The sequence below is a fragment of the Chiroxiphia lanceolata genome, chromosome 10 (genome assembly GCF_009829145.1).
Source record: "Chiroxiphia lanceolata isolate bChiLan1 chromosome 10, bChiLan1.pri, whole genome shotgun sequence".
NCBI classification, from domain to species: Eukaryota; Metazoa; Chordata; class Aves; order Passeriformes; family Pipridae; genus Chiroxiphia; species Chiroxiphia lanceolata.
Genome location: NC_045646.1, coordinates 1,209,684 through 1,236,146, shown reverse-complemented (window position 1 = coordinate 1,236,146; position 26,463 = coordinate 1,209,684). Strand labels below are relative to the sequence as shown.

Genomic DNA, 26,463 nt, shown 5'->3' with positions numbered 1-26,463 from the left:
GAAAAAGGTATTATGAAATATCATTTCAGCATTTACCTTGACTCAGAAATTCCGTTTTCGTATTTCATCTTTTTCAGTTCATTTTGACAGACTTCAAGTTCTGTTGATTTCATCCTAAAAAAACATTCCAAAAAGTGTGTTATCCAAAGAAATGAGCCTTTGCTCCTGCACAACCTGGATATCACTTCTGGGTGTATTACCCAATTTGCATTTTCTATTTCAGTCAAAAGGCCACAAACAGAAATTCTTTCAGCTCCAGGTAAGATTTGTCATAATCGGAAGTTCCACTTCCAATGTCATCTCAGCCTGAGCAGGATCACAAATGTTGCAAACAATGATGAAAGTTTTGAGGAAAAAATTAATAAAATTGAACAAATAGCAATCTTGTAGGTGAAAGGGCTGGAAACTTTTCAGGTTTCGTGTCATTATGTCATCGTTTCACCAATTAATAACCATGGTTAAGCTTCATATTTACATTTAAACAGATATAGAATATGTTATTTTATGAAACTGTGCCCATATTGCATTGAAATTTTAATACTACATTTGGAAAGCCCTCCCTGTTTATTTAACCATGTCCATGACATCTTTTTTCCACACTCAATCCTTACATTATCACTAAAATACATTGTTGCTAAGCATTCCAAATATTTGCCACTCGGCTGTGGTCAGACCCCTGAATACAGGAACTGAAACCAGAAAGTCCAGAGCAGAACAGCCTGAACCCTGTTTAAATTTCAGGAAAACATGGGAAAAGAGGAATGACAGCTGGTCTTGACATTGGCAGAACCAGTTCCTCACTCTTGAGCTAAATATCTGAGCTGGGACTGTGAGATGGAGCTCTGGGAGCTTCTCTTTCCAGGCACCTGCTGCAGTTGGCTCTGACAAGGAGCTGGTGACAGTCTGTTGTGGGTGACATTCTACTGTAGATGACATTCCATTGTTGGTGACATTCTATTGTTGATGACAGTCTATTTTTGACAACAGTCTTTTTTTGCTCTATTAATTTAGGTTTTGCTCATTCTTCATTAAAACACAGGCATGACACAGTGAAATTCCAGCGGGGCAGGACATGGGGTGTGGGGCAGTAACAGCAAACTCACACTTGGGGGGCAGATAAAGAAAGAAATCGGAGCCACTGATTAAATACTAAACTTTGTGATTTGTTTTATGGCAATAAAAACCTTCTATCCCAAACCGACAGTGTAAAATCCCAGAATCCCAGCCCGGTTTGGGTTGGAAGAGACATTAAAGCCCACCCAGTTCCACTCCCTGCCACGGGCAGGGACACCTCCCACTATCCCAGGTTGCTCCAACCTGGCCTTGGACACTTCCAGGGATCCAGGGGCAGCCACAGCTTCTCTGGGCAACCTGTGCCAGGGCCTCCCCACCCTCACAGCCAAGAATTCCTTCCCAATATCCCATCTAACCCTGCCCTTTGGCACTGGGAAGCCATTCCCCCTAGTCCTGTTACTACATTTCCTTGTAAAAACACTACTGCTTAGAAATCATAACATGAGGAAAAAATATTTCCTCTGCTGGTCAAAACCTTCTCAGATCACCGTGACAAGCAGCACTTGTTGGACAGCAGTGGTTTGGTGCCTCTTTCTGTGCAGTGGGGAAGGATCCAGGGATGGGAACCTTACATTAACAGCTTCTTGTAGTGGTCCAGCTCGGCTGTCACCTTCTGCAGCTGCAGCCCAGTTGTCTCCACTTGATTTGTTAAATCTGAAAGCAAAAACACGGGGTTTGTGTCTCCAGTTATTCTAAAATATATTCACCTTTGTCCACACTGTGGTTTGTTTCCACCTCAGACCCGTGGATCCCCAGTCCCACCTCATACAGGAGTTGTCAGATCCATCCCCAAACTATCAGCCTTCAGAAAGAGCTTTTGGAAGAGAAAGTTCAAATTTCCTTGGCCTTGACTAAGCCCTTGCAAAAAATCATGGAAGTTATTTATAGAAGCACCTTCTACCCCACCTGCCACAGATGCCAAAACAAATGAACCATATTTTTGCATAACACACCTGTGATACCAAGTCCTTGGGTGCTTTGGTTCCATGAAATCAGTGGAAGGTGGGCTGAGGTCAGCCGTGCTCGGTGATTGTCTTGTGTGACCACAGCAAGTGGTGAAGAGTAGCTCAGCTGCTCCTCAAAACCCCCGGCAACCAGCAGTTTATAATCCTTCACTACCCCCTCCCCATTTCAGTTCTGTGCCTGGAAAGCCAACCATGTTGTCCCTCAGTTCCCTGGGAATGAACCACAGAACATCCATCGTGTGTTGAACCCGCTGAGATAAATCCCCGGTCACTGTTAAACCCCTTGTTTGTGTGACTCTGGCCAAAACTTCCTCTCAGCTGTTTTTAAGGCTTCCCTGAGAAACTCCCCTTGTCACCAAAGCCCTGCAGCCCCTCTGCCATCCAACCCTGCCCAGCAGAGCCCAGCCCAAGCTGGGATGGTTGGTGGCATCCTCCCCTCTCTCTGAGCGGGACGTCGTGGCCACGCACACGCAGGACACACCAGACCACCTGCAGCCCCTTCTGCTTCCTCCCCCTGGGCCTCCCTCAGCAATGGATTGCCCTGCACCCTCCTCCAAGGCCAAAGAACCCAACTTTCATTTCCTGTCATCCATCCTGACACTGCCTCGTGGAGCCAACGGCTCAGAATTCCATTGAATAAGGGGAAACTTTGGCTTCAGCTGCCAAGCAGATGTGAGGCAGAGCACTGGGAACAACCTCACCCCCAGAACAGAAACGTGACTTTGGGAGGACAGATTTAGCCCAGATCACTGTAGCTGGACAGCAGAGTGAGCAGAGCCCCTGCCCTCCTCACAGGCTGCTGAGGAGAAGGTTTGCCCAAACATCTGACAATTTTTAAAATTGGTATTACAGAAGATCTCTGGCAATCATTAATAACTGTGGCATTTTTTCCTCTTCCTCCATGTGGGAGTATGGACACAAGTTCTGGGATAAAGGAAAAGGAGAGGGATGATGCTTATTTTGGTTCTAGTGCTTTGGGTGGTCCCTTCCAGTGCTGTTTCTTCTTTCACTCAATCTGTTTTCAGAAGTTTTCATATTCACTGAGCAGGCACAGGAGTTTTTCATGAGGGAGTAGATGGATTTAATTACACAGATGGTTTCTGCAAGTTTTCTCTAGGGAGAATTCCCACCAAAGTCACCAGGAGAGTAGAAAGTCTGGGGAATCAGACCCACACCCACAGAGACCAAATAATAGAGATTTCAATGAAAAACATGGTGAAATGAGGAAACTAATAAGCAGAATGGTAATACAAATGAAAACTTATGCTGAAAACTTGCTGAATAGAGAAAAATATATTCAAATGACTATGTAAAAATGTTCTCTGGTAATGAAAATAAAGCGCATTGCAAAACATGCAAACCCAATGGAAAGCATCGAGGCTCTGTAAGACTGATACTCGCTTTAAAGCTTGAAGAAGAACCACATCTCAAAAGCCTTCAGTCCAAAACCATCTCGGTATCATTGGTGTTTAATTTTAGTTATTTCTGTGACTCAGAAAGGATCTCACCGTAGCCATTAACCTTGCAGTAACCTTTCAGTGGGACTCTGCTGTGACAGAGACCGAGGGGACACAGCACAGAACGTGCACAGAGACAGGAAGAACCAAAGAAACAGAACCAAAGCTGTTTCCTCTTCCTTGGGTGAATTCCCATCAGTGCAGCCTCAAAACACCCAGCACGGAGCCTGCCCAGAACTGGCTTTCAGGAATTCAGCCACCCAGTTTGCATCCAAGGGCACAGGCTCCAGATTCTGGTGGGAAATAGCAACAACTGGTAAAGTTTTCAGTGAAAAATAAAACAAATGAGCAGTAAGCAGCCACTCTGGAAGCCATCAGCTGCCCAGCTAATTCCTAACAGATTCCCAAGGAGATCAGATCAGAAGCATGCATGATAGAGCTGTGTAATTATCTACTTTTCCTGCAAAACCTACAAAAAACCCCAAGATAATTTCTGACAATCTTGGTCTCATCTAACTAAAAGCTCAGTGGTTTATACACATGTAAGGAAAGGGTGACTATTTGTCTGTACTTAAGACTTTCTAGGGAGGTTCATGTGCACAGCTCAGATAGATCAGAGAATCCTCACAGAATCCCAGAATGCTTTAGGTGGGAAGGGGCCTTAAAGCCCATCCAGTGCCACCCCTGCCATGGGCAGGGATACCTCCCACTAGCTCAGGTTGCTCCAAGCCCTGTCCAACCTGGCCTTGGACACTCCCAGGGATGGGGCAGCCACAGCTTCACTGTGCCAGGGCCTCCCCACCCTCACAGCCAGGAATTCCTTCCCAATATCCCATCTAACCCTGTTCTCTGGCAGTTTGAAGCCATTCCCCCTTGTCCTGTCACTCCAGGCCTTATAAACAGTCTCTCTCCATCTTTGCTGTAGCCCCTTCAGGCACTGCAAGGCCACAACTCTGTCACCCCGAAACTTCTCCAGACTGAACAATCCCAACCCTCCCAGCCTTTCCTCACAGCAGAGGTGCTCCACCTCTCTAATCAACTTGGTGACCTTCCTCTGGACTTGCTCCAACAGTTCCATGTGCTTCCTGTGCTGGGGACCCTGGATTTGGCACTGAGGATGTGCAGACCCCCACCAGCACCTAAGACCCTCCTGCAGCAGTAGCCCAGGGACAGAAGCCCAGCACAACAGGTCCTGGCAGTCAGGGGGAAACCTGTTCCATGTCAGTGAGTCTCTGGTCTAAAATGACTGTGCCTACCAAAAATAAATGCATGTCTACAGAGCCCACGTGTTTTCAAGGTGAGAAACCCAGCCTGCTCCTCGCTGCCTGGCTGGGCACTGCAGACAAGAGGAGCTGCTCCTTCCCCACATCTCTGCATCACACAGAGAACGGCTCAGGGAGGAGTTGGTTTCATTTTCCCTTCATTTCAGCGTGGTTTGGGGAAAATCAGGCAGCTGGTTTGGTGTACACAGGACAAGCTCTGACTCATCCCACAGTCACTGTGCCACCAGGGCAGCCCCGTCCTTCCACTGGGAAGCACAAGGGCTGCGTGGGCTCCACGTGTGCCCTCGTCCTGCTCACCACAAACTCAGGGCACTGACAGCAAACTAGCAGTGCCAGAAGAATCCCAGACCACAGCATTTTTTATTTTATCAAGCTTTATTGCAATTCTCATCACAGTTCAGGCACAGCTTCATGGACCTCTGGGGTGGCAAAGCTCACCCTTCAGCCCAGAGCAGAATCTCTGCCAAAGCCAGACCTGTGGTTTTGTTCAGACCCAAGGCTGGAGGGTCTCCTAGCCCTGCAGTCAGTCCCTCTCCAGCTTTCTTGGAGCCCCTTTAGGCACTGGAAGGGGCTTTAAAGTCTCCCTGGAACCTTCTCTTCTCCAGTCTGAATATTCCCAGGTCTCCCAGCCTGTGGCCACAAGGAGAACGTGGATTCCTGCTTTTCCTCCAGAAGCAAAGTGAGGCCCTTCTGTGAGTAAGTCGAACTCAAACAGAGCCTCATCCCAACCCCTCCTGGAAGGGAACTTGGGTGCTGTTTTCCATCCTATTCATCTGCTTCCTCTTCCACTGTGAGGCTGTTGAAAAGCACTAATGAGCCATTGCCTCGTCACACTCTGCTCCAGCACCAGCCCTGCATTCCCCGGCTCTCCCCCTTCCAACTCTTCCTACTACAGCTGGAATTCATAAAAAATATATTTCAACAGCACTTGTAGCATGAAAAGTGGCTGTTTGAACTGCAGCCTACCTAAAACTGCAGGAAACTATTCCCCCTTTGGATTTTCAAAGCTCTTCAAAGTGGTCTTTAAAGTGGCATTAAAGGCACTTCATCGGGATGAAAACACTGCTCCTTCTTTCCATGAGCAGTGCTAACATTCCCAATCCAAGTTCCAGTCCCTCCTCCAGCTGCCTGCAAGTTTCCATCATCTCTCATTATGTCAGCAGACCACTAAGTTTATATTTAGGAACTGAAGTAGCCCATGGAGCACGAGCAGCAAAAGATTGAAAATTCACATTTCATATGCATCACCAGCAATTTCAGCCCATAAAGGGGTAAAGCCTGAAACTATAAATGAGCTAGAGAAAAACCACAAGGCCTCTGGGAAGAAAAATGATTCTTTATCTGTGATTAAGTGGAGGAAAGGATTTGGCTGGTAATGAAACGAAAGCACAAGGATCAGCTCCTCTCTTTGAGGAGCACGTGCTGTTGAAGCTCTGCTGCTCCCAGCCCTAAAGATACACAGACACCATCCCAATTATTGATTTTTAGTCCTGTGAGTCTTTGATTAGACAATTATTCACCAGACCTTACCCTGTGCTGAGCATTTGTCAAGAACTGCCCTCTCCCACTCACCGGGTGATGCTCTGAGAGGCTGGAAAGGGCTGTGACACTAACAAACTGAGCCCACAAATCCCCCACAAAGGGAATTTTCAGGAAGTCACAACAAGCACGAGCACAAAGAAACAACAGTTGAAACTACTGCTCAGTTTCTGCTCTTGCAAATGCCTGCTGTCACAGGAAATAGTCAATAATCTACAATTCTATGATAAATTAGCAAGAGAAGAATCTTCAAAATATTGGTTGCTGAAAGGAGAATCCTTAAAAAAATGGAAATCACAAATCCTGGTGGTTTGGGGTTTTTTCCCTGGAGCACTGAACTATTTCAGTACCAAAGAGGGATGTTAGTTTGGGGGAGGAAAAAAAAAGCAAAATAAACCATCAAACCAAGCTCCCCCAAACCCACGGACACTGGATCCAGCTGAGTTCCTACACCCTGACTTTGGACAGTACAAATCCACTCCCTGGAGCTCATTTCCACCAAGACTGTTGTTTGTTCCCACTAATTTATTTTAATACATTGGCAAACTCATATTTAATGCTTGTTTATGGAGAAAATCATGTTTTATATTTCAAAGAGAACATTTTTATCCGCAGTGCATTAACTGGGTTTATTACCCAAATCCAGCAACGCGTTCCCTAGGCCAGACCCCTTCAAATCCTCATGGATTTGTGTTTTAATGACCCACTCAGGAAGGGCAGAATCAAAATGCCTGAGCCAGCAGTTTTCCTGCCTTGAAATCTTCTGGATATCCACATCAAACCTCTTACTGCTCCTTAATAACTGATTTATTATCAAGTAACTGCCACATTTTTACTAATACATTTAAAAATGCCTCATATATGCCTCAGCATCAACCAATTTAGCTGAGCTTTTTACTGTTCATTAAGATCTTGCAGAGTCCTAATACTCTGTATGAATTCCATTTGTGATGTTTTAGCTGTGTTTTCTCCATAAAATGTCCACTATTTCAAGTTTCACTGCAAATTTTCAATTCTCTTTATAAACATAAACAAGCAGCTTCCAAAATATTCCTTTGAAGTGGAGAGGGATAAAAAAAAAGACAACCCCAGAGATGGTAGGTCTTGGTTAGGTCTCACATCAATGCCAGCAGTGAAAATTAACAAATAAGAGAGCATGGATAAAGCTTTTTCAGAATATTCTAACATTTCAGGTTGATTTCAAGAGCTTTCCCTTCCAATTATGTCACATGAAAGTGAAAAATGGGAATTTAGTTCAATAAATCCCATGTTTTTTTCTCCTCAAAACCATAAGTCTCTAGTTGTTCATATTAACACTGAATTCCCAGAGCAGCAGAACCGGTGAGAGATGGATCCCAAATGTCTGGATCCCAAACTCCCTCCCCAGGTTAACTGGGAGGAGGAGCCTGGATGAAAGGAGCAATTTTGGAAGGGACCTTAAAGCTCATCTCGTTCCACCCCCTGCCATGGGCAGGGACACCTTCCACTGTCCCAGGTTGCTCCAAGCCCTGTCCAACCTGGCCTTGGACACTCCCAGGGAAATGCAGAGACTAAACTGTAGAACAAATTCCACCAGTGGTGCTGACACAGATATAAATCCAGGATTTGTGGGGCCAGAGTGAAGCACATACGGGGGGAACTTCCACCAACTTCTCTTTTGGTAGAGCTGGCTGAGCTCTGGTGATGACACACCATCAAAAGCACAGTCTGTGCCCTCCCCTCCCGGGATTCTCTGGCAGCAGGAGAATAGAAACTGGAACTGAAGTCCCGGGAAGGACTCGGGAGCTGCTGCTCCGCTGAGGAACCCAACCCCACAAACCCCCTGTGATCCTGAGTCACCTGGGGCTGGGCCAGTGGGGAGCAGGAAAAGGCTCTTCTGATTCCCCTCTGCACCTGCTGTCACTTCCCCAGGAAGCTGCACTTCCCTGGCTGGTTGGATGGTCCCTGCAGTCTCACATCTGGGATCTTCACAGGCACTGAAGGAGCAGCAAAACTCCTTCATGGTGCCCATCCCTGAGACCCCCTGCTTTAAACCTGACCCCACACACTGAGCATAAGGCAGGCTGGGAACTGCTGTGCCAGTCTGATGACTCAGAGCTGTGCCCAGAACAGCACAACCTCTAGATGTGTTTCCAAGGTCTTAAAATATCCCTGAGCCAGTGCTGTGAATGCAAGAGAAAATGACTCAGGAGATACCAATATAAATCATCTTTTTATAACGAGTTATTGTCTCTACAGAGCTCCCAAGATAGTAGAATTTATATTATTATAATTTCAAGTGCTGTCACTGTTCTTGCAGTTTTCAAGAGGACACACAATCAAGGGCAAATCATTAGAGACTCTCCTGTTTAATGACTCTAAAGGAGCCTGGCTTGGCTGCTGTTCAGTCCTGAGAGCCAAAAGTCCTGCTCAGTCCTGTTCAGTCTTTTCACAGTAACAGCCACAACTTCAGTGCTTTTAAAGACCTTTTTTTTTTTGGCATTTTTTCCCCTTGGAATTTTGCTAGAAACGTCAACATTCTCTTACCCAATGTCTCCTTCTGCAGTTCACGGCACCTGCTCTGGAGCTCGTTCCCTTGCTGAAGGGAAGTTTGGAGCTGTTGGGTTTTCAGCTCAACCGTGTCGGCCACCCCTGTCAGGTGTTTGACCTTCTCCTGCAGACATTCGTTCTCCCTCTGGGATTTTGCCAATCTTTGATTCAATTTGGGTATTTCTGAGGAGGAAAAAAGAAATTGTAAAAGCTGTTGTCAAATTTATCTTCTCCACTAAAAATATGACACCTGTTTTTTTGACCGCAGGACTTCGGTACTCACAGAATCATGGAATGGTCTGGGTTGGAAGGGACCTCAAAGCCCATCCAGTCTCACCCCCTGCCACGGGCAGGGACACCTTCCACTAGCCCAGGTTGCTCCAAGCCCTGTCCAACCTGGCCTTAGACACTTCCAGGGATGGGGCAGCCACAGCTTCTCTGGGCAGCCTGTGCCAGGGCCTCCCCACCCTCACAGCCAGGAATTCCTTCCCAATATCTCATCTACCCCTGCCCTCTGGTTATGCATTGCATATATATATATGCATAATGCAGTGGGAAGCCATTCCCTGTGTCCTGTCCCTCCATCCCTTGTCCCCAGTCCCTCTCCAGCTCTCCTGGAGCCCCTTTAGGCCCTGCAAGGGGCTCTCAGGTCTCCCTGGAGCCTTCTCTTCTCGAGGTCAACACCCCCAGCTCTCCCAGCCTGGCTCCAGAGGGGCTCCAGCCCTGGGAACATCATTATTTCTTAAACAATTATGCTACAACTCTTCTGAAAGTGATAGAAATACTTACCAACATTTGAAACACCAATAATAGACTTACTCTGAGTGTATGGCTGTGATTGCAACACAGAGACTTGGAGACATTTTTACTTGCCTTACATCTCCTACCGCCAGTTTTTCTCACTGTGTTACACACAGGAGACTGTAGGGTGATGGTATAACATCCTTTTGGGAGCTGCTGGAGGGTCCTGCAGTGCTGCTTCCCAAATGTGTGGAGAGGCTGCATCCCTTCCCTTGGCCAACCTACTGCTTTACTCCTCAGATCACCTTGAATTCACGAGCAAACCTACACCCAACACGCAGCAACTCCTCCCTCCTCCCGTGCCTGAGTGAGAACAAGCCATACCCAAATCCAGCTGGTTTTATCTGAGGGGTCTTTGGGATTGAAGGGGCACAGAGCAGCCCACAGGCTGGGAATAACTCCCTTGGCCACACCCTGCTTCCTGCTGGAACAAGGGTGTCCTTCAGGAGCAGAGAGCTGGGCACAATCAGGGTTTGTTTGGGAAGGGTCGTGCCCAGCCCCCAGGCTGGGAACACAAACTGATCCCTGGGCACTGTTTTTGCTCTGCCTCAGTCGAGGTTAGTTTTGCTGAAAAGAGTCTGTGGTAGTGTGATTAGGGACTGGAACACCCAGAGCACCCAAACAGGCCCTGTGCTGACTGCTACAGCTTTAGAGGCCTGGGGAAATAACATTTACAGGTGAATTCCTTCCCTTCCAGTGTTTCAGTGTGTGTGAGAGGACGAGCTGCTCTGTCACAGAATTACAGAATATCCTGAGTTGGAAGGGACCTACAAGGACAAGTCCAACTGCTGGCCCTGCACAGGACACCCCAACAACCCCACCATGTGCCTGAGAGCCTTCTCCAAACTCTTTGAGCTCTGGGGGTCAGTTTGATCAGGGTTCTAAGGTCCAAAGAAGTAGCTGAGCTGCTGTCATCCTTTCCATCATGCTTCCCATCCTTGGGAGAGGGGAGGTAAGGGCAGGGTGGATGATGTGCCTCTCCCACACCGCTCTGCCCCTGAGAACTCCAGTGCAAAGCCACAGCTTGAGTGCAACCTGCATGTGTGGAGCAGCTGAGAAAATGGGGCTTTCTCTGCCCTGCCAGCTGCCCAGTAGCCTGTGCTTCCTGCGACACTGGCAGGGAATTGGGATGTTTTCAATGATGCCTTTGTTCCCACTGGGAAGGAATCAGGGGGCAGCTGTGCCTGGGGGAGCAGGCACAAACCCACGGAGCAGCACAGGCAGAGCTGGGGGGTCCTGAGCCCCCAGGAGAGAGTTGGGGGGCCCTGAGCCCCAAATCAGGGGCTCTTCCCTGCTGGAGATGAGCGTGACCAGAAACCCCCTCCTTAGTACTCACAGTTTGTAAGAACAATCAGTGTATGAGTGTCAGTATGTTGGGATTCATGAGTCACCTCCTCTGAGCACAGGAAGGATGGTGTGTCCTGAGGATCCCTCTCTTCCTGTGCTCATTCCCTGCCTACTTCTGCTAATAAAGGGAATGTGAACGTGTTCCTGCAGACATCTGCAGGCTCAAAGAGATCCACACATTTCCAGGCTTCTTTTCTGGAGTATTCCCTGCTTTATTTGTGTAATACTCCAAATACACAGAGTTTCTGTATGGAAGCAGGAGTGGAGCCTTTCTTACACATCCCTCATCCAACATATCCCACTTGAGCCTGGTGAATACTGTTACTGTGAACATTACACCCAACCTTAAATCCAGCTTTCTAAATCAAAACAGTTTAGTCCCACATATTTTTTTTGGCCTGTGAATGCCATTTAAAAGCTTTTATGTGCTGTTGTATCAGTTGTTCACGATTAACATATGATAAGATATTAACATACAGTAATTTTTTTGTTTATTTTACTGTTTTTGCAACAAGCTTTTCAGAACATTCAGATTTTGAGACAAAAAATGCTACAGAGGGGCTGCTCTTTCGACCAGTTTTGCTTGGTTAGTTTGAAAACAGCTTCTAAAAGCCCTTATATATGTACTTTAACTAGTCTTGTTTAATGAATGGCAAGTAGGAAAACAGTATAAGATATCAAATCTTTTGGTATTTACATCATTTAGTCTCACAGTAAATGGATTTAAGTGTGGAGTAGTTGGGAAAGATTATAGATAATGAAAATATTTGCACCACATAAAATTTGCATATAAAACATGTACCAACTGCCTTGACAGTGGAGTTGGGCTTGGTCTAACTGGACTGTTGTCAAGATGAATGAAAGTATGTGATGTAAGTTCTTCATCTAATTAATTTTTACCTTCTCATTGACACTCAACTACCAAAGATTATTCTCTCCTGCCCCAAATTCTTGTAAGATGCTTTACCTGTCAGAGCTTCTTTGCTCACAGTTTTTATCTGCAGAGAAATTTCCTCTTTCATGGCAGCCCAGTTCTCCAGGTTAGTGGAGATGACCTCTTTAATGCTGTCCAGCTCACTTCTGATGAAAGGGAACAGGGAGACAGCCTTGTTCAGAGTTGAGCAATGGTGTTCCAAGGTACTTCTGCAAGAGAGAACACAATACCAGAGGTGTATTTTTAAAATAATTTATATAATAAACTTAGGACTTAGAGGAAACTTGACAACTACTCTTCTGTGATATGATAATTTATACATATTATTACATGAAATATGTTGTATTAGGTATTGAATATAAGTTTCTCCCTTCCAAATGTTGATTTAGAGCCTTTATGTATAAATGAAGAAAACCAGACAGGCAATTGTACAATCATTTTTTTATTGAGAAATCACAGTAATCATATTTAAATGACTATGGCCAAGCCTATAGTGGGTCTTTATAAACAATATATAAGTAAGAAACAGAGCATTTCCAACAACAGCATTTGTTTTTGGGTTCTTACCTGAGCACCTGGGATTGTTTGTAGGCCGCTTCCTTCTCCTCCTGGAAATACTGCAAATCAGCTTTCACATTTTTAAACTCCTCTTGCTTGGTTTTCAGTTCCATTGTCAGGCTTTTTATTCTAGAGATGTAAATAAAATAATCAGAAAGTCTTATTTGCACTGGTGAACAACCTCCAACTTTTGTTTCAGCTTTAAATAAAATAGAATTGAATCCCAGACTGGTTTGGGTTGGAAGGGACCTCAAAGATCTGCCAGTGCCACCCCCTGCCATGGGCAGAGACACCTTCCACTAGCCCAGCTTGCTCCAACCTGGCCTTGGACACTCCCAGGGGTGGGGCAGCCACAGCTTTTCAAAGGTGATAATCACATATTTCACACAACTATCAGTGTCCAAATGGGGAGAATTTGCCCTTGGTTTCACACCCCTGACCATGGAACTGTTTTCACGCTTCTTTCTCCTGGATCTTCAAAGGTGCTTCACAGCAGCACCTGATGGGTTCTTAAATGACAATGCAGGTGACAATTTAGAGCATTTTACTTCAAAGCTGACACCAAAAAAAGATCTTAAAACCGGGGGAAGGACAAGCTTGCTGTTATCTGGACTCAGCAGTACACTGTGTACCCTCCCTCCTACTAAAAGGTGGCCTGTGCAGGTCCCCAACAACCCAAACCATCCCGTGATTCGCAATTTTTGTACACACCTTTTGAAAAGCCGCCCCATGACAAGACACAGGACACCCAACCAGCGTTTCTTTCACCCCCTCACCGCTCACAGGAGAGGAGGAGGAGGAGGGTGGTGTCCCCTGGGAAGCACGGGGAGCTCTCCATCCCTCTCCCAGCTCTCCATCCCTCTCCCAGCTCCGTGCGGGATCAGCCACAGCAAACACAGCCCCAAACATCGACCTTGAGCTGTTCTTCACCTCCAGCATTTACCTTCTGAACTTTCTCATTACAGCACCTTCTGTTTGCCAAGCCCAGCTATCACAGTGTAAATAAACACAGTTTAAACACTGTTCTTTCAACACCTCGGGAATTATTCCCACAATTGTCATGGAACGAATGGAAGTGCCCAGGAATAAGAGTTGGAGCCAACTCCCCTCCCGTGGTACCCGTGAAGGAAGGATCCCCCACAGCAGCTCAGCCCCAGCCGCAGTACAGCTGTTTGCTGCAGGAAACCATCCTCAACCAGCCTTCCATCCCCAAAATACAACTCCAGCGACAGGAACTGCTACAAATCAGCCCCTTTCGAAGCTTTCAACGCTCACTCTTCATGCAGAGCAAATGATCCATTGCACTACTGGTGACTCACTGGCACAAGTAAATAAACAGTATTTGAATCAAGAAGTATTTTACAAACCCAAAGGGTGGCAGAAGCCTTGGCTTCAATTGTAAAAAGCAGCAGAAAATGAAAATGATTTATAATAAAAATATATATTAAAATTAAGACAAAGCATCAAAGTGCTTTAGTTACTGTTACACACAGATGAGCACATTTGCACCAAAACGCAAATTTTAAGAAATATGAGTCCTGATAAAGAAACTTGAATCTGCAGGGCTCTGACAAAATCAGAACTGAACATCTGGGAGTTCAAAAGCAAGTTTTTGGGCTGAAATATGATCATTGGAAAAAAAACCCAAAATCCAAAACCTCCAAAAGTAATTAAAAATTTGAAGAAATTTCTGATATTACCTTTTTAGGAAAATTTCCCCAGAAGTGGAGGCAGGAGGGGAGAGAATCAATCTGTTTGATTGCGTTTGGGAGCAGAACTGTTCCACTAACAAGGAAATGTCCATCCCCGTTACAGCTACAGAAATTCAAACCTACTTTTGCAGATGAGGAAAAAAGCAGTGATTTAGCACTGAACAATAACAAACCAAAACTCTGGGATCCAGGGAAAACCGGATGCTCATTTTCCATTCTTAGTCTAGAATGGGATATGTGAAGATCTTTCGGTTTAAGAAAGAAACTGGTAAATAATCAGAGACACATTTTCTTCCTCTTTCCATCGCAGAGCTCTGATATATTAAAAGGGACGTTTTCAGCATGTTCTGGTCAGTCCCACACAAAAAGCACCCGTGGAAAAGGCAGGACAGTTGCACCCTCCTGGCACCAGGAGGGAGCAAAATAAACATGTTATTTTGGTGCTTTTTAGCACAAGGAAAAGTTCCATGGATCATTAACTGCTGGCATTGAGAGAATGGTGGGAATACACTGAGCTCATCCTCTGCCCTTCAGTTCAGCCGGTAGAATTAACAGCCCTTCTCTGCAGCTCTGCTTTCCTGGGGAATACAGGAGGGATCCTGCCCGGGGAGGGAGGGGAATCAGGACGTGGTTACTCCCAGTGCTGACAGAAGAATGGAAGAGAAAATCAAGAAGGAGTTGCAAACACAGTCATTGTCCTAAAGCAATGACAGCAGCAATTACCCTGTTGGGATTTAGGGCGTCTCTCACAAGTCCAGATCAGAATAAATCATCTTGGTACTCCCTGTGATTCCCGGTGAGACTGGAGGAGCACCAGCATCCCCAGTTGCCTGCAGTCAGCAGGGACAGGAGGCTCAGAGAGCCTGGAACATCCTGCCCCAAAAAAGTTCCACCACAGTATTTTCAGCTCCCTGAAACTGCAGGATCTGCTCAGACCCAACAGCTGCTCATTTTCCTTCCAGATGATGCCCAGGGCAGTGGTGGAGTCTCCATCCCTGGAGGTGTTCAGAAAACTTGTGGATGTGGTACCTGAGGACATCTTTAGCATTTAAATGTATTTTACATTTCTTATATTGGATGTGGCAAGAATTACCAAAACTAAATTAACTCTCAAAATTAAACTGATTTTAACATGGAATAAGGCTTGAATAGCTAAGTGGAACTAACTACTGGTTAGTTCCCCTTCTTGTCCCCAAATCCCAAAGAGCAGGTAACCAATCTCTGCCAAAGCTCCCGTTCCCAGGGGGCTTTCAAGGGTAACCACAGGTACAAACAACAGCAAAACCTGAACCTAAAAGGAATATAAAAATGAAACAGTCTGAACTGACAAGAAAGATTAAATCCATTGGTCTCCTAGAGATAAAATTTAAAAAAGGGGATATTTGGCTTCTGGGAGGAATAATTTGTCAGCCTTGCCAGACCCAGAAATGAGGATGGTGAATAGTGACTTTATGCCAACAGCACAAGGTAGTGAGAGAGGCCCAGAATAGTGAAGAGAAGATAAGGAATATTTAGACAAGTTATTTAACAAGGCACAACAGTTGATTTATGGCTGGAGTGGGAGCCTACTGCAAGTATTGCACTTGATTTCAGCAGCTTTTAAATCAAGTCAAGCCTCAGGGGGGAAAGTGCAGAGATAAAAATTTTTATTAACTGTTCCAGCTTTACTACAAAGAGGCAGCTCAATGAAAATTTCAAGTTTAGCTCTGGCAAATGATCCTCCCCAAGAAGAATGTGCTGTCACTGCATTTGCTCACACACTGAATTCTGCCACCCAGGGTCGTTAAAGGGACAAGGAGCAAACAGCTCTTTAAAAACATGATGTTAAACCAAAGAAAACATTGAATATTGGGAAGGGGGGTGGGTGGAGGATGTTCAGTTTAAATGAAAAAAATATTGCAAGAAACATTATGAGTGGAGTGATCTACAACATAAACACATTTTGTTGAAATTTGTGGGAGCTTGTGCTCTAAAATCAATGTGTTATTAGTAATATTAGCAAACACGAGCCTAACTAAATCCCTTAATAGAAACATTAAATTCTTAACAGTATTTGAGTGATTCTGAAAAACAAAAAAAGCAGGTTTCCAAAGCATTCCAGTCCAATCTCTGGAGCACCTTAACACTCAAAATGCCCATGTTACCTGTTCTGGATCACTTGATGTGAGCAAACACGGAAGGAACACCCCCACTGGGGGTCCCAAAAATCAAAATGGCTGAGCTGGTAATTAAAGTTACAATCTCACTCTTAAAAAAGCTTCTGACAAACAGTTTGATTTAGATGAGTAAGAAATTACCAAGAAGTTTCTGGTGGTCTTGATGTCCCTCTTTATTTCATCAGTTGTCAACTTGGGCAGCTGCATTTTTATAAAGTACCTTTTATTAGTGGACTACAAATATTGTTTATAGTCCTACTGCAATCAACTAGTGGAATATAATGGTAGATTCCAAAATATGAGGACAGAAAAGGATACACAACCTGTAAGCATGAGCTGAAAGAATACACTTAAAGGTTCTAATCACTGTGCCCTGAAAATCCCAACATGGCTCTGAGGTCTGTCATTCATTACTGGAGTTCTTAAGGGAATTAATTGGAACCTTCACGTATCTGTCTGCAAGGATTTGCAGACTCCTGCTCCTGGAGAACAATGCCACAAGCAGGACCCAAAATGTTCATCATTCCTTTAGTATCAGCCCTTTAGAGAGGGAAGCCTGAGCTTCTGAGGGCAACAACACTGGGAATTCTTTCCCAGGTTACTATGAGACAATCAGTCAAACCCTCACAACTGTGAAACTCCCGGTACTGTGCTATTTCATTTCAAATATTACAATTTGATTATGAAATGATAAGGTGAAATACTTCCAATATCTATTTGGAAGTGTGTGCAGGGAAAATATCTCCAAGTGCCTTCTTGGCCTCTCTCACTTTAAATGTATGGACTGTTTCTGAACTAGGAAGGAATTCTAAACTTGCTTCCAAGGAATACTGTGAAAGATGATTTCAATAAAGTATCCCAGTATCATATCATATCATCAAGTATCATAGATGATGCATCTGATAAAAGACTCGAATGATCCTCATGGGTCTGTTCCAACCCAGCATAGTCTGTGATTCTGTTATCTGTGTTTTAAACTTCTTTGGGATGAAAGTCCCTAATAAGCTGCAGGGGAATGTCAGCAGAGAAGATGATGAGCTCTGACCTTTCACTTTTGGACTCACTGGCAGCTCGGTAGCGCTCCAGGTCTCGGTACAGGGCCTGTAATTCAGCCTGGAGCCTCTGCTCCCGTTCGATGCTTCCTTCATAAAACTTTATCTCCTTTTCCATTGCTTTGACTTTCTCCTCCATCACCTTAAACTCGTGGAGGATCAGGTAGCTGACCCCGCAGTATTTACACACCGTCTCGTCCCGGGACATCTGGAAAGACAGGAAATGGTAAAACTTTTGTTTGTGAGGAACACATTGAACAAAAAAACCCCGAGTGACACTAAGTAACAACAGTAAATCTGAGTCATTTAAACCATTTCATTCTCTAGAGCATTTATGATCAGATGATGCTATTGCTTTATTCTGCATTAGGAAATGAACCCAAGCTACAGCAGTGCTTTGCCTTACTGGAAACTTCACAGGATGTATCAAGCCTGGCAATTTAATATGTGGGAACTCCCACTGGAATTCTAAAGTACCTCTGAGCTATGTTTGGTGTATTAATTGAAAATAAAACTCTGTGTTTAACAAAGTTATCTCCTTAATGAATCCGTGATCGCTTGAGCCAGAAAAATGTTATTTCCTGTGGTTTTCTGGCAGCTGGTGTCCGAGTGAAGCAGGCAAGAGAAGTGGGGAGTGAACAAAGTGATGTAAGCCAGCAATCTGTACACAAATAATTGCAGTGAGTAAGGGATTAATGAGGATGAGGTAGTGTCCATGGCACTGCAGTGCTGTGGAAAACAGAACCCATTTGTAGGTATGAAACATTCATGGCTGATTACAAACTACAGAGTATGTAACACACAGCACATGGAAAGACCCTTTATTAACTGAGAAATGTGATTTTTCTAAGGGATCAATCATTAATCCTGAAGCAGGGGACATGTAGCACCTGCTCACCAGCACAGAGCCCTGAACCTGACAGGTTTGCCCCTGGCTGGGGGATAAATTCAGCACAAATTCACTGGAGAGGAAGGAGATGGTGAGAATCAAGACTAGGTCAGAGGACACTCAGATACAGCTGAGAGACCCCTCAGAGCAAGGGTAGGAAAAGCTCTTGGCAAACTTGGAGATATGGAAGATGGACCATGGGTGGCAGCTGGAAGAGCCACTGTATGTCTGAGAGACTCAAACACACTTCAACCTTTCTTCAGTTATTTTTTCTTGAATAATTGCCAACTGCTATAGGGATTTCAACAGTGAATTATCAAAATCAGAGAGGTGAAAAACTGCAAACAGTTGAAGTCAAATTAAGAATCCCTTGTTTTATAGAAGAAGAAAAATAGAGATATTTTGAAGCACTGGGATAAATGGAAAGAAATCAGACTCAGAGGAAAGAAAGCAGCTTTCGAAAATTATAAATTAAAGGCTCATTATCCCATGATTCAACAATCTTTAGCACTTTAAATATAGCTTGATAAAAATGGTATTTCAGGATGCCCTGGCCAAGCTTTATTTTCCCATTTCTTAAGTGTTGCCCCAGTTTAAAACACCCCTGGTTACAGTTGCTCTGAAGGAGTCGAAAATGCAAGTTTATTTTTCCTGGCAGCTGCAAACTGTGCTTGGAAATATGAAACTGTTATTCAGGATAACTACCATAAAGTTCCAAAGCACTGAAATTACTATATTGAAAAAGGACAAAATGAGCTGCTTTAGGGAGCACAGGAGGGGTTTCTTATCCCAGAGAGAACATGGTGCTCTTGTGCTGCCCTGCAAATAAACAGTGCTTGGAATTTCACTGGGTTCTGGGACTGAAAACAACTGGAAATCATCGGGGGCCTGACCTGCAAATGCTCTGTGCAAGTACTAAACCTTCCTAATTTTTACATTTTTTGTTATTGAACTTCAAAATAAATGAAGTCATGGAACAAACAAATATTGTCTCTCTGGGCTCAGCTGGAAGTGGGTCCTGTCCTCCTTCACACCCATTCCTCAGGTGAAGTAAAAACCTGGAAGGATTCCAGAGCAGGTTGCATTTTTCAAGTATTTGCTACATAGTCAAAAAATAACAGAAAAGGAAATTCTACCTTAATCAGGACCTTGCTCTGTACATTCATAATTACCCTGCAAGCACTGCAATACACACAAATCTGTAGGAAACAAATTTTCCTTAGTTCTTACACTTACAAACAACCTTTTCTGGAATAATTTGATTGTTGAGTAACTACCAAGAATGTGTGCTAAATACCCAATGATTTATGTTTTCAGATTCCATATTTCACTGTTTCCATTTGATCAAAACACAGTGGTCTTCTTAACTCAAAGCAGAAATAAAAAAAAATCAGGGGAAAAACACTTTGGAATGAATAGAAAAGGAAACTATCAGAGCTCTGAGTAGGAGCTCTTGTATTTCCTGAGCAGTGAGGGGAAGCAGTGAAGAGAAAAAAATTAATGAGGAATTAAACAAACAAACTCACTGAGGACAAAGTGCTTGAAGTAGGAAGATATTTATCCACAGGATTTTGAGCCACAGTTGTGACACACGTTACACCAGATGCTTTAAAGCATCTGCACTTGGGTTTAGAAGCACTGATATTATTCCATGGCTACAAAGATTTCTTTAGATACCAAGGCCAACGGAAAGCTGAGCCAAGAGGGATAATCACTCATATTACATCTGTCTGACTCTGTTCCATCTGTAGAGTGTAAGTTATAAGGGAAAAAAGGAAAAAAAATTGGTGGTCTGGACCATTTTTAGCCTTTTGAGTGAGGAGACAGGAACTGATACCATTTCAAGTTGACCAAGCAGCTCCAGTGTGTGTCAGCCCGTGCACTCCTTCTTCTGCTCTGATATGCAGATCCACCCACAGGAATCACCCCAGTGAAGAGCTGAGCTCGTGTTCAAAGAAAAATGAGCTCCTTTCTCTCTAGCAGGACTTTGGGATTACAGCATCCAGCATGTGGATCTCAGAATTGTTTGGGGTGGAAAAGCCCTCTCAGAGCATCGAGTCCAACCATCCCCCAGCACTGCCCAGGCCACCAGTGACCATGTCCCCAAGTGCCACATCCACACCTTTTTGGAACCCTGCAGGGCTGGGGACTCCACCACTTTGTGGGCAGCTGTGCCAGGGCTGGACAGCCCTTTTGGTGAAGAAAGTCCTGGCAACACCCAGTGTTCCTTGCTCCTTGGTGGATCTGGCAGGACTGACATTGCTCCAGCAAGGACTGGCCAAATAACAAAAAACTCTGTCTTTGTCCAAACTAAACTTGTAGCTGAATCCATAAAACTCAAGAAAAGAAAAATCATTATGCTGCAGCTGAGTGCTCTTAAATTATTTCTGTATGTTGTTTTATTCTCCCTTATTATCCAAATTTACTTTCTTTTTTGTTTCACTCCTCCTCTCCCACACCACTTTGATGTCCCTCTACTGACAAACTAGCCAATCCCTGTTACACAAAAAGAAATCATGACTCAAATCACACCATTGATTTTCTAGGAGTCTTCTGCTGGAAGAGTTATCTGATTGAAACTGATATTTGCTCTAGTCAAAGAAAGATTCTTAAGAGTCCCAGTAGAAACTTCACTTCTTTTAAAAGAAAAAAGTGTATTTTGAGACAAGTTTTCAGTCAGCATCTACCCAAAAACCAATCCAGCTGGTACTGCTGGGCCACGCTACAAACAGAATTATTAGCTCCACTTCCATAAAATCACAGTTGCAAAAAACAAATCCCAGTGCTCGCTCTGAATACACATGAACAGCGTAGAAACAGGCTTGGAGTGAAACCAGAACGTGGCTTCATTCAAAACATGCCCTGAAATAATCAGTTTGTCACGGCAGGAAATAACACTCAGATTTCAGGTAGCTCGGATTTTTTCCTGCCTGTGAGGAAATCAGAGTAATGAATCACAAAAGGCTGGAGTGCCCTGCTGGGAGCTGCTCCCCCTCACCCGAGCCCTGCAAACACACAACAGGTGTCCCCAGCCCGGGCAGACCTTCCCGGGGCTCCCCAGCTCTCCCGGGATGTGCCACAGCACCTTCCAGCTGGAAGGGAACCACAAAGCATCGCATGACAAAACACACCAGACAAAGGGTAATTTGGCAGCTGCCTTTGCTGTCTGGGAGCTCCTTTTCCCAAATTAACAGGTAACATTTCACTGTTGGGAGGACACAGGCTGGCACAGGTTGCCCAGAGAAGCTGTGGCTGCCCCATCCCTGGAAGTGTCCAAGGCCAGGTTGGACAGGGCTTGGAGCAACCTGGGCTGGTGGAAGGTGTCCCTGCCCGTGGCAGGGGGTGGCACTGGATGGGCTTTGAGGTCCCTTCCAAACCAAACTGTTCCAGGATTTTCTGACATTTCCAAAGCACCTCACAGCCACTCAGAAAACTCCCAGAGCAGGAGCCTCACATCCCAGTGACACAAGAAATTCTATAGCCAAGTGCTGAAACCCTCAGTGGAGCAACTTGGGAACATCATCCCCAGAAGAATTCACAAGGTGGGTGTGAAGAGGACACTGAAAAGGGCTCTGCCATTCTACCACACTTATCTAGAGGGCACAAATTGAAATGATCTGCTTTTAAATGGCTGCTGGTACCAATATTGTACATCCTGAGCACGTTGTTCCCTCCCACCCAGCAAGTCTTGGTGGATGGGAGAGACTCTTTAGCTTACTAACACAGCTGGGACTACGTGTTCCAGAACCCATTAAAAACAAATAACCCTGTTCAAAGAGAGCAAGAAAAGTGAAAGATAGCATAATGTGCTCATAAAGACCCCATAATGGGCCCAATCTATGGCAGACGTGGGAAGTGTGATGTGTAAGCACTGCTGCTCATGGTGTACATGGTATTTGTGGGCAGCCAGACACCACAGAACGTTCTGTACCCACATGGAACAGCCTCAGAGTTCCTGCCCTGCCCCATCTCCTGAGCTCCTGGGGTGACAGAAAGGCTAATCTCGAAGGGTATCCTGTGCCCCATTAATTTTAGGATTTACGCCAGCAAAGATCATTTATTTGCCAAATAAAATATGAAATTAAATATAACTTTTTGTTTGAGGACTTGGGGTCATTTGGTTGCTGTTCTGTTTCCTGCTTCAAAGCTGCACCTTCTCATCAACTTCCACAGACTTGACAACAGCAGAACCTTAATTAAAGTTCACCAGCATGAAAAAGATTCCTCTACCACCAAGGTGAAACTTGAAAGTCTTGAGGAAGAATTAAACCAACCAAACAAACCAAAACACCAACCAAATAGCAAAACCAGAACTCCCCTACAACACACATCCACGACACTGGAGTGAAGGAAGCACTAACTCCTTCTGTCCCCTCCTGGGCTGAGGCTGATGGCAGGAACTCTAAGACACATAAATACATCACAATTAGGCATTACAAGCCAGTGATGTAGATCTTTACCAACAATTAGTTTCTAAGAAATATGCAACTGTAAATAAAAAAAAAAAAACATCCTGTAGGCTTTAATACTGGGCACATGGATGTTTAGCTGCTGATCTTTTTTTCACCCATCTTGCAATGAATTTGGTGAGAAAGAGCTGTGAGAGTAGTAGAAGGAATGAGAAAGAGAGCAAAGCACATACAATTTTTACATGATTCTCTAAGGCAAAATTGGTCAGAACACGAAGAACCAAAGTCCCTTCACATCTATTGCTTCATTAACAAGCCAAGAAATCTCCTTCCCTCTAGATTAAAACTTCCTTTAAAATTTAATAAACAGTCTTGATAAGCAGCTTGTGGAGCTCCATCTACCAGGAACACGAGGGAGAGGGATGATGAGGGCTCTGCTCTGCATCCTTCCCTTGTCAGTACAACCCAGCCTCCAGCAAACCAGCCCAAACCAACCCCCAGGAAGGGAATATTCTCCACTCTGAGGCTGAAATCCCTCTGCTTGACAGGCTCCCTCTACACACACGTGTTCCTTCGGCCTGCAAGCTGCATGTTGGGAGCATGTGCTCCCTTTGGCAGAGCAAAGCACAGCTGGCACCAGCTCTGCTTGGAGCAATCCGAGAGATTCCAGAAGAGAGGCTGTAAAATCCAACAGCAGAGAATGCAAAGGGAATGGGAACATGTGCACATAAAAGATGGGAGATACAAGGACAGGAAATTGTGAGAATGGCTCGTAATCAGGGCCTGTACCCTGTAACTGTAGTGCAGCTACAGGGATGAACAAGGGATGAGCAGCACCAAAGGATATGCAAAACCCCAGCACTCTCTGATCCCAAAATCCAGGGCTGTCGTTGCCTTGGAGCTCATATATCCCACATGGAGTGGAGGGTAGGATGGGACAGGACCATAAGCCTGTTCTTGTACCAATCCAGAAATTCTGTGTCTTCCCATCAGATGTTTTTGTTAACCACACCCCCGAAATGGAGGGAGCTGGAAGGACTCCCTGCCCCATCCCCTACTCCGAGGGAAAAGTTTGCTCCCACAGTTCCACTGGAAGAATTCCAACACAACCCCCAGGGTGAGCTGCTCCAGTTCCATAGCATTCAACCAAAGCACATCCAGAAAGGTGAGGAAAAGCCTAACTTGCACCTGGAAATGAACCTCCATCTCCCTACACGTGCAAACACTGTTGCTCAGGTATTTTGCAGAATGAGCAAACCCAGCTCATCATCCTTTCACAGTAACATGAGATTTTTCAGCTCTTTACTACTTTTGCTCTTTTCCAAGTTCCCATCAGGCATATTATTTGTTTTACAGCAGCTCAGAACTGAAACCTCAACAGCCCTGAAGAGAGGATAACAAAGGCCCAAGTTTCGCATGCAATTCCTATTACAACTACTAACATTACAATTATCAATATACTGCAACTATTAATATATTACAACTATGAACATATTACAATGTATTAGGAGCCTCTTTCTTTGTAACATCCCTTTGCTAATATTATTCTCCTTATGACCTGATTACAGACCTCAGTGTTGTCTGACAAGTGACAAGGAGGTTACTATGGATTTTGTATTGATGCATTGGACTCACATTTTTAAAATATGCCTTATTCTTACTAAGAATAGGGAGTTCAGTGGTGTTCCCAGGGTGCTCCCAACCCCTCCCAGACTGGCACCAGCGTATTCCTCATCGTAATCCAAGATCCTGGATCAGTGATAACCAGTAGACACAGACACTGCTGTGACAGAATTAATGCCACTGCTTTTCTGTTCCTGCTTCCTCCCTGTGCTAGGGCATGCCTGGCACACGGATCAGGAACTGGATCAGGAACTGATCCAAATCAGACACCGACAGCAAAAGTGCCACCAAACCGCAGCTTGAACTCATTAAAGAAATATTGAGCAGTAACTAGATCCAGAACAATTCTCTCCTCCAACACTCTGGCATGACTGTTTCTCTGAGGAGCCTGCACTGACTTTTGCTCACCACCTTATCCTGCCGATGCTTAAAAACTAATTTCTAAATCAACAAACATACTGGGATCTTTCCTGCTACCAAAACAGCTGCTCATGAGTCTCTAAGCATCCCAGGTTCTTCTCCTCCCCTTGTTTTAAGGGCAAATATTCCTTTTCCCTTTCATTGTCTATCTTACCCACCCTTGAATTCTCAGAAATCATCTCAGAAATTGTCTCAACAGTTTCCTGGACTACTCCAGGGAGGATTTCTCCAGCCTGAGTACACAAAGCTTTTAAACGACTTGTTAATTATGAGATGCAGACCAAGAAATGAGGACAGCTGGGTGTTTTATTGCTGAAGTAAAAACCCGATGGTGTTACGAGAAGTGACTCGTGTTCCACTTGAGTGGAGCCTCCTCCTAAATGAACCCACACAGACAGCAGCACTGTAACACTGGCAATAATCTGCCTGCCAAACAAAAGAACACACCAAGAGCAGATCCCCGGGAAGATGAAGGGGAATGTTCTGTTCCCGTTTGTGTTGATACTCCTTTGGAACATGTTATGCCCTCAGTCATTCCAAACTCACGGCAGCAAAACATGCCATAACAGGGGAAAATGCAGGACTCACCTGGAAGGACAACACTGGGACAGAGAGAGGTGTTCCTGAGACTCACATGGAGGGACAACACCGAGACAGAGAGAGGTGTTCTTTGGGACTCACCTGGAGGAACAACGCTGGGACAGAGAGAAGTGTTCCTGGGACTCACCTGGAGTGATTGAGGTGTTCCTGAGACTCACCTGGAGTGAAAGCACCAGGACAGAGGGAGGTGTTCTGTGGGACTCACCTGCAGTGACTGAGGTGTTCCTGAGACTCACCTGGAGTGATTGAGGTGTTCCTGAGATTCACCTAGAGGGACAGAGGTGTTCTCTGGGCCTCACCTGCAGTGACAACACCACGGCAGAGCAAGGTGTTCCTCTGCAGGGCTCCCACAGAATTAGTGTCGTTCCACTGCACAGAGAGTGATGAAACCCAACACCCCCCCTAACTCAGGACCACCATGTACCAGACAATGCACCAGTGCCCCCAGGCCAGTGAAACACCCTTGAATTCCCGCAGGAGCTGCTCTCCAAACGTCGGGGGCTTTTGCCATCTCCACAGCTCGTACCTTGCGGATCTCCTCGGGCAGCGCGTGGACGGGGACGTGCCGCTCCATGTGCTGCCGCAGGCCCCGCGGCGGGGTCCGGGAGCTGCCGGGGCCGGGGGGCTCGGGGCGGGCCGGGGGCCCGTGCGGGGGGACCCGTGAGGGGCGGGGGGAGCGCGGCGGGGGGGGCGCGGCCGCCGCCGCCATCTTGTCACCGCGGCGTCCCTGTAACCGCGGCAACGGCGCGTGCGCGGCACGGCGGGCGTGAGGTGAGGGGGGGCGAGCCCTGACCCCCCAAATTCGGCACTGAAACCCCAAATCCAGCCCGGACACCCCAAATTCGGCACTGACACCCCAAATCCAGCCCGGACACCCCAAATTCGGCACTGAAACCCCAAATCCAGCCCTGACACCCCAAATTCGGCACTGAAACCCCAAATCCAGCCCGGACACCCCAAATCCAGCCCTGACACTCCAAATTCGACACTGAGACCCCAAATCCAGCTCAGACACCCCAAATTCAGCCCTGATACCCCGAAGCCAGCTCTGACATCCCAAATCCATCCCTGACACCCCAAATTCATCCTGGACCCCCAAAAGCCATCCCTGACAC

General features: G+C 45.5%; 1 protein-coding gene across 1 annotated transcript in view; it reads right to left on the bottom strand.

The window, feature by feature from the left end:
* Nucleotides 1–26,027, bottom strand: part of LEKR1 (leucine, glutamate and lysine rich 1) — a 34,513-nt gene extending 8,486 nt beyond the window's left edge. Inside the window, exons 1-7 of the mRNA XM_032697999.1 lie at nt 25,875–26,027; nt 17,401–17,615; nt 12,497–12,616; nt 11,963–12,138; nt 8,845–9,030; nt 1,647–1,728; nt 37–114 (exon numbers count right to left, since the gene is read on the bottom strand). Of these exons, the coding sequence (XP_032553890.1) occupies nt 37–114; nt 1,647–1,728; nt 8,845–9,030; nt 11,963–12,138; nt 12,497–12,616; nt 17,401–17,615; nt 25,875–25,922 (905 nt within the window). The 5' untranslated portion in view covers nt 25,923–26,027. The remainder of the gene's footprint in view (nt 1–36; nt 115–1,646; nt 1,729–8,844; nt 9,031–11,962; nt 12,139–12,496; nt 12,617–17,400; nt 17,616–25,874) is intronic.
* Between the last annotated feature and the right edge of the window lie 436 nt (nt 26,028–26,463).